The sequence below is a fragment of the Palaemon carinicauda genome, chromosome 14, assembly GCF_036898095.1.
Source record: "Palaemon carinicauda isolate YSFRI2023 chromosome 14, ASM3689809v2, whole genome shotgun sequence".
Taxonomy (NCBI): Eukaryota; Metazoa; Arthropoda; class Malacostraca; order Decapoda; family Palaemonidae; genus Palaemon; species Palaemon carinicauda.
In genome coordinates, this window is record NC_090738.1 from 9363797 (window position 1) to 9372902 (window position 9106).

General features: G+C 34.3%; 1 protein-coding gene across 4 annotated transcripts in view; it reads left to right on the plus strand.

Annotated features, from left to right (window-relative positions):
* Csas (CMP-sialic acid synthase) overlaps positions 1–8010 on the plus strand; it is a 35989-nt gene extending 27979 nt beyond the window's left edge. For 2 of the 4 annotated variants that reach the window (XM_068386485.1, XM_068386484.1), the window contains one exon: positions 7180–8007. In XM_068386485.1, the coding sequence (XP_068242586.1) occupies positions 7180–7309 (130 nt within the window). In that variant the 3' untranslated portion in view covers positions 7310–8007. Of the gene's footprint in view, positions 1–7179 lie in introns of all 4 variants that reach the window. The other 2 variants (XM_068386483.1, XM_068386486.1) reach the window with 2 other exon arrangements.
* The last annotated feature ends 1096 nt before the right edge of the window (positions 8011–9106 follow it).

The following is a 9106-nucleotide window of genomic DNA, read 5'->3' on the forward strand; positions in this document are numbered from 1 at the left end:
AATAGGTTGAGGGGCATGAGGAGAGGAAAAATCTACCGACCTAGAAGAACTTCTCCTTACCCTATCTCTCTCTAGTCTGCGTGTATACTTCTCAAATTCGATAAAATCGAATTCCGAAAGGCCCACGCATTCCTCACACCGATCTTCCAATTGACAGGTTTTACCCCGACAATTGGAACAAACAGTGTGAGGGTCAAGAGAAGCCTTTGGAAGACGCCTAGAACAGTCCCTAGCATTGCATTTTCTAAACTTGGGAACTTGTGAAAGGTCAGCCATTTTGAATTGGTCAAGGGAAAATCGTCCACCCGCTCAAAAAACGATCTAAGTCATCAACAATGAATCCGATACAAAAAAGAGTTCAAGGATTTATTTGAAGAAAAAACCTGCACAGCGAAAGCTCAAAACCAAATTAAAGTACTTCACCAAATGATGGGAAAAAACTCCAGGTTTCAACAGCGAGTAAAGTACGTCTTGTCGACACGTCGACAGAGAAGAAATTGAGTCTTTGTTTACATAGAGTATGGTATCTGGCCGACAGTTGGCGCTGGTGGGCACACCCGCAACCTGTATAGCGATCGCTGGCGAGTTTTTACCGTTTTTTGTCTGTCGAGCAACAGAGTTGCAGCTATATATATTCACTGGCTAAGTTAAATATTTAAAACATATTTTTTCATTGACATAGTACCATTCTTTAGAAAACAATTACAGTGCTGCTTTCTACTAAAGAAAAAAAAATAATATTGTATTTCAAACATGCCAGATACATTTACATACACAAGTATAAAGAGATCGGGTGCAATGGTGTACTTCAAATTAAATACCACGTACTGTATTGGACACATAGAAAAAATTGGAATTCTAGTATTAAAATTTTTTAACTTACATGGTACAGTAGTCATTTTGCTTTAATAATCTAAACTATCGATCTATCAACCTTTACCAAAAAAATTTTTACCCCTATCTCTCAAATCTTTCCCTCTGATGTGATTCCCAGAAGACCTGATAGGTGGAGAAACTGGGCAAACTCACAATTGGTCATTACATCTGAAGAACCATATAATTGGAGATATTATAAACTTGTTAATCTAAAAAGTCTCTTGACATCACTAAAAGAGGGGAAGGAGGGAAGAAATTAAACGACTAACTGGTTAATATTCAAATAATAAATTCTCTTACCAAAATGCGTTCACTTAAATGAACCTTACGAGTAAGTCATTATGCTTACAGTACTTCCCACTGCATGGTGAATATAGAAAAAAACATTTATAATTTCAAAAGCAAATTGCACTCAAACCAGTTTAATACATCTTATAAACTTCATGTTTGCCTTGAATGTGCACCAGTTAGAAATTTTTCTATGCTTTTATTCTACAAAGGTAAACTCCCTACCAATTCACCTCACAAGTTTCAGAAGCAAAAAGAGAAAAAACTGTAAGCTCTTTACCTTCCATATTTAAATGCTAACCATACAAAAAATACTCTAGCTAACCTTACACTACTATTGATCGAGAGATCAAGCTTCTTAAGAACTAAATACGATTAAATTACATATTTTGTGAGATTGGATTGGTCTTTCATTGAGCTAAAACTACACCTTTTAACCCTTTTACCCGCGGAGTATTTGGAAATTTCCAACCCTTAACCCCCAAGGGGTTATTTTTTTCCCAGCACATTTTGCAGTATATTTTTTTTAAATTGCTCTAACAGCCTTAATTTTTGTCATAGAGAGGTCACGTTGGTCTCATTCTCTTGAAAAATGCCTGAATTTTCTCAAAAAATTATCAAAAAATATGAAAAACTAATTTTTATAGCATTTTTTTGCAAGGACGTACCGGTACATCCATGGGGGTAAAGGGATGGCTTCTGTGAAACGTACCAGTACGTCCTTTGGGGGTAAAAGGGTTAATGAAAATATTACTGGTGGAACAACAGCACTTGGTCCAAAAACGTTGGCCAAGTAGAGGATCAGGTACGACAATTGACCTGTACTATCGTCTCAGATCCAGATTGTATTTTGCAACCTGGAATTTGGAAACTGAAGACCATATCAAGAATAATCTTGCAAGACCTAAAATATTTGGTAAACATATTAAAGTAATGGGTTCTTCTAACTCCTTAAAAACTAGGGGCCTATCATTACTCCTGGCACTAGTCTTAATGAGAGTGGAAGACTTTCAAGAGTAAGGACTGTCAAAAATACAAAGCAAAGCCTGTTTGCTGGTGATCGCTTCAAACTGCATTCTGCTAGACACCTGCCCTACAATACTATTGAAATTACCCAAATAAATTCATGATGGGCCCAAATATGGAGACTAGATCAGAGAGCTGCTGCTTATCTGAGCATGCCCCTTACCACAGCTGTATCCAATGGTTCCCTATGATTCACAATATCATTAGTAAACAACTTGTGGCCTTTAAGATCCGGGTGGCCTCTAAATTTCTCTTAAAATAATAGTAGATAATTACCCCTACCACAGAAATTGCAAAATACAAATTTCTAACAATCGTACACAGCCTTCTATCGTGAGCAAAAGGGTAATACATTACATTACCAATAATAGCTTATATAAGGAGATCAAGATCATCCAATTTTTTCCCACTTTCTCTAATGTATTTTGAATCAATTCATTTGAAGCCTTTTGTTTTGTCTCTATAAATTGTTTCCTCTGAGGGGACTGTCCGCTATGGTGTTTGACAAAACAACTTTAAAAAATTGAAAATCATTTTGTTTCTCTGTATGCAGAAACATAATGTACATGCTCTCCAGAAGTTTCAGCCAATTACTTTTACAAATAATGAAGATAAAGCGGTCTTTAAATGATGACGTCATTTTTACTGCATCACCTGCATGACTGAGTTTGACAGAATAGTCTTTGCGTGTTTATTTTTGCATATATGTAGTGATTTTTTCACTTGTGTTTTGAAATCTCTTACGTCTAGCACAGATTATTATTACTAGCTAAGCTACAACCCTGGTTGGAAAAGCAGAATACTATAAGCCCATAGGCTCCAACTGGGAAAATAGCCCAGTGAGGAAAGGAAAAAATGAAAATAGAATATTTTAGGAACTCTAAACCCTAGACAGTGGAAGACCATGGTACAGAGGCTATGGCACTACCCAAGACTAGAGAACAATTGTTTAATTTTGGAGTGTCCTTCTCTTAGAAGAGCTGCTTACCATAGCTGAAGTCTCTCTTCTACCCTTACCAAGAGGAAAGTGGCCACTGAACAATTAGTGCAGTAACTCCATGAATGAAGAAGAATTGTTTGGTAATCTGTGTTGTCCAGTGTATGAGGACAGAGGAGAACATGTAAAGAATAGGCCAGACTATTCAGTGTGGATGTGTGTAGGCAAAGGGAAAATTAACCATAACCAGAGAGAAGGGTCCAATGTAGTACCATCTGGCCAGTCCAAAGACCCCATAACTCTCAACAGATGGCTGGTACCCTGGCCAACCTACTCCCTACAAATGATGGAAGGCATTGGTAGAGGGTAGGCTAACGCAAACTTCGATCTACGAGAAAACCATCCAGAGTTTTCAAAGACGTATAGAAGTTACGTTGCATGTGTGTTTGTGTACTTGCAGTTCGTATGTACATTGTGTATTCACAATGTCCTCATGAACTTTATAGCAACGCCAATATTACCTAAGGTCAAAGAAAAAACAAAAAGTAAGCAGAGAGCAATAAAAAAGAACCAAGAAGAAAGGGAAACATGAAAAAGAGTACAAAGCTGGAACATTCTAACTAAAACTCTGGGAACAATGAGAGGCCAGTGGCAACTCATGACACCCTTACACCAAGTGTATTAGCAGACTTAGGGTTTAAATACTTTGTTTAGGGAGCCTTCATGTAGGATTAAACAATTAAATTACAAAGTAAGGTTATCATAATAATGTTATCTTTATTTTTCCAAGAAAAAAAAATTATGGCAAATTTTTGGGAGCTCATAACACAAAAACATAGAGTACTTACTGACACTTAGGTACATTTTTCTCACTTATTTATTGTTCAATTTTAGAGAGAAAGATACTGTACATGTATCATTGAAAAGAGGGATAAAAATCCCACAATTTTGTGTAGCAAAATTTTTATTTTCCTTTTTGTCTTTTTCCATGATTATTTTACATCTAGATGAAGAAAATTGAGAAAAAATTAATTAAAAAGAAAAGAAAAAGGAAAACCGAAAATCTGCCACACAGAATTATTCAATTTATAAAGAAGTTTTGATGGTACGATTTTCAATACAATTGGTGTCATATTAGTGGAGAAATATGTACCTAATATCTTTTTTTTTAAATCATGATATTTGCTAATAAATAAAAAAGTGTTTAATCACATGACTTGAAATTTTTACATGATGGAGGTATTATATATATCTAAAACATATATAGAAATTGTGTATTTTGAATCATTAGAAAAACAATGCAGGACATAGCCGACGGTCCCCTTAATACTGTGATACCTCTTGATACGAAAAATTCATGATACAAAACGATGCGAAGATTTTATTACCTCATATTACGAAAAATTCTTCATGATATGAAACGAGATACAGAACAATATTCGCCCAGCCGCCAAGAATGATTTTAAAATTTGCTCGTTGCCTAACTGTAAACTCTCACATTGGTTATCTCCCTACTCTGATGACGGTTACCGCCTTAAGATCCTGCTCTCCTATTGGTCAGCATCTATCACATCATGCATCTGCGTATCAGAGTTCCTCGACCATTTCGTTTTGGCAGCACTATCGTTTAGATTGAATTCGTGTTGGTGATTTCGCTTTTGTGCTTTTAGTTAATGTACTGTATAATGCTGCATTATTCAACTCGTACATTATTAGCCATAGGTCCCAAGAATGTTGCTGATGTTCAGGAAAAGAATAAGAGGATGCTTTCTATTAAGACAAAGCTGGAGATACTGTAATAAAGAAGTATGAAGCTGGCATGCAATTGAGTGTGATCCTATGGTATATGGCCGAAATCCATCACCGATATGCACCATCCTTGGGCAGAAACAAGCTCCCTTGGATAGTTATATTTAAAAGAGGACATTAGTGGGCCGAAAGGAAGCTTTAAAAAAAAGAAAAAAAAAGGTGGAAGTGATGAAGAAATTGATGAAATTTAGAATGTACAAGATGTAAAGTAAAGAAAATAAAAAAAATTAGAAAAAGGTAAAAAAAAAAAATTTTATCTCAAGTTTTTTGTAAAGTTAAGTGTTAATGTTTTATACCATTGTTAATGTGTTTTGTGAAGTTAAAGCGTTAATGTTTTCTGCCATTTGTTAATGTGTTTCGTAAAGTTAAGTGTTCATGTTTTCTTCCACTTGTGAATTTAATTTGCCGTTTGTCCTCCTCTTCTGTTGCCACTTTTGCTTTCGGACATCGCCTCACTCAAAAGGTAAGGTTCCCCATTTTCATTATTTTCCATTCCTTAGTGCAATATGTTCTAATAATTACTTCATTTACAGGTGTTAACAGTTAGGTTAGGTATTGAATCATTCAAATATGCAGAATTGTATTTGGTTGAATTTCATTGTGTAATACAGTACTGTATACCATTATTATGATATTCAAAGTGGTGTTTTTGTAGGGCTTGGAATGAATTAGGCGATTTACATGTAAACCGTGACTCATCATATGAAAAAATCACAATACGAAAGCCACTCTGGAACGAATTAATTTTGTATCTAGAGGTAGTGTTGTATTTGAAATGCAGTTTATCATGGGAATAGAAAATCAACTACAGTATTCAAATATATTCCTATAATGTTTTAATTGCCCAAAATCTACTAAGAATTACCCTCTTGAATTAAATTTGGCACTGTCAATGGTTTATGTTATTGTAAATAATTATTTTGATCTGTAAACATGTCATTAATTTTAAACATTTTTCAAAACTTATACAGTTCAACCCTAAAACAACTGCATATCCTTGTATTCTTCCTTCAATCTATCCCTCAAATACAATGGTTTGTCTGCATACATCTATATGTACTGAAAGATAAATATATAGCCCAAAGGAAAAGTCCAGAGCTGACTGTCAGGTGGGCAAGGCATACTCTCTAAACCCCAGTAACTATTATCCACTCTTTAAAAGTTTAGCAGTCATTCTAGCCTAGCTAAAATTATACTTCCATTAAAGGACAATGGTTTGTATAACGTAAAGGAATAAGTACTTATCATGTGCAAGTAAAGTATGCAATCCTTTCCTGACTGGGGTAGTGTACTTATTTATTTACTTTTCTTGAAAAAATCCAGGGAAAACTATCAAATACAATATCCAATATACAGTAATTCCACTATTTTCTATGATTCTTTGAGGAACAGATTGCTATAACCGTTTTCGTAAATGCAGTAAACGTTTGCTGCACGTATGATCCTCTTAATTTCTTTTCTGTTCATTTACATATTTATAACTTTGAGTCATGATTGTACAGAAACATGCATAAAGTATCAGAGACAATAACTAAATAGGCCAAAAGCATAATTTTTTTCCCAAAAATATGCAGACGAGAATATATCATGTTAGCTAATTTTTTTCATGTGTGCACATATGCTATGTGTAGCATACAGTATATTCCTGTTTGGGGAGCCCTATCTTTGGATTTGATGGAAGGAACTTACCACTGGTTAGTAAATAACCCTGAAATATAATTATCATGCCCTTGTCCTTATGATCCCTAATGGTGAAGAAAATTACCACTAAAAGTCCATATTGTACTTAGGCATACTAACGTCTATTCATTCAATCTCTAAACAAAACTTTATGTAGAAAAATTGTATGTAATTTTTTATTATTAATTGGATTTTGTCATTCAAACATGAAAAGATAAGGAATTTTATAGTCTTCCACCTGGTAAATAATTTTTTGAAAAAAAAAAAAAAAAACGTAAAAAACTTCCATTTCAAAAATAGTCATAACTGAAAGAACCTCCTATACATTGATAAAATACATATAGAAAAAAATTAAAATGCTATGAAAATTTTCTGTTTCCAAATATTTACAAATAAAATTATCTTTTATATGATTTCAAGAAAGAAATCGGTCAAGAAACTGAAAAGCAGATAGAGTTTGAGGTAACCCCAAATTAAATAGTTTTAATGGATCCAAGTCATGCTCCTTAATGCTACCCCCTTTGCTTCTAAATAAAAATGACTTTGAATATTTCTTTCCACAGATGTGGCTATGTTGAAATACCAACAGAGGACAGTCTGGAGATAGACACACCCCTGGATATTATAATTGCTCAAGAATGGCTACATTACAATAAAAGACAATCAGTTTCAATTTTAGGATATGAAAATTAACAGCAAAGCTCACAGAATATATCAACATTTGTTTCTGACATAAATTACAATATCTCAATACTTGCTTCAAGGTATTTTTGATAATTGTATTATAGCATCACAATGAACTTCCTTCCAATGCTGTAAAAAATACATGTTTGGGATAGTCTAACAAAGTATTATTTAGTGTTGAAGGAATATAGTATAGCCAATACTATATACCAAAAGATCTCATTACTGTGGCGTACAATACTCCAAAATACTAAGTTAGAAAGATGACATACTGACAAAATAAAATTTAAAAGATCAAGTCTTCTATAACAGGCATTTTAGCCAAACGGGTATTTATGCCTTATCTCACTTGTTAATAGCAAAAGTTGCTTTTAAGCATTTGGGAGCACCCACTTAAAGCCTCTTATGACTATAGTTGGACTGTAATGTCAATATAACTGTGCCAAAATTATGTAAAAAGTAATAAAATATATGTAGGATTAGGTAAAACAGTGATGCAATGCATATGAATCAACTATTTCGTATATATGTTCATCGTAGACAAATCTGTTAATAACACAAAAATACTGTAAAAATTAATCTCTTAGATCAACAATACCATGCTTGTCATTCACCACATCAATATTTCAATGTTAACATGATAAAAAAAAAACATAAGAAATACATTATGAATGCAACCAGAATTTTGATGCACTATAGAAAATAATATAATGAATTACTATAGAGATAGACTGTATATACATATATATATATATAAATATATCAATTTTTATATAGATAAGGTTTCTAACATGTACCAGATAAATGGTGTTTATAGTAAATACATGAAACTATAGTCTATTTTTTTTAGCTATGCATATTTGCACTGACTCACAGGGGTGTCCTTTTAGCTCGGAAAGGTTCCTGATACTTGATTGGTCGGAAGTATTTTTATCCGAACACCTTCATTGTTCTCAAATAATTACCAAGAAATGTGAATCAAAACTTATTAACTACCCTATATTTCTCCATCAGATATATGTTTTGTCAATAAACAATGTGAAAGAATAAATATATTTTTGGGCTCAGGCCATGTTGTCCTGATGGAGGGTTTCTTCAGTAGCTTCCTAGGGTATATTTGACTAGAGTGATATTCCCAGAGAATTAGACTAAAGATCTCCAGAATTCCAACTTCTGGCGCGAATATCGCATATCAGGGGATGTATTCTTGACACGCCACATAGCAATCTGCACCCCACATAGCGTTTACGCTTCGAGGGGGAAAAGTGGCAAGATAAAAGAGGAGCCGTTACAAAATTCTCCTCCTCCGTTACTGTTTGAGTACTCAGATGATGTCATATTCGTCCGCCTTCTTGGATGACGTCGTATCCGCCCACCATCTTCATTCCTTCTTTTGTAGCGCGTTAACTCGGTGATTTTCCCAGTGCTCCTTGCTATTTTGGATATTATGTCGCAATCTTCAGCTTCTTCTACCTCTGGAAAGTTGAGTATTTATATATTATATCGTATAAATTTAGCTCTGGCCGTAAAGTAACGTTTCTCTTGAAATAAACTAGTTTTTTAATGGCAGAGCTATTGCCTAGACCACAGGCGTCTTCGGCGCTGTCGTTCGTAACGCATGCGTTATTTAGTTAGCCAGAAAGACTTTCCCAGTATATAGCTTACATATCAATAATTAGCTATGTAGTCTTGACTGCTAGGAATTAGTTATATTATGCCGTTAGTATTCTTGGTTTCGGCGAATGAGGTAGTCAATCTGTTGACGCTAGGGTTCCTAGCCTAGGCGCTTTAGTTTACTCTCATGCA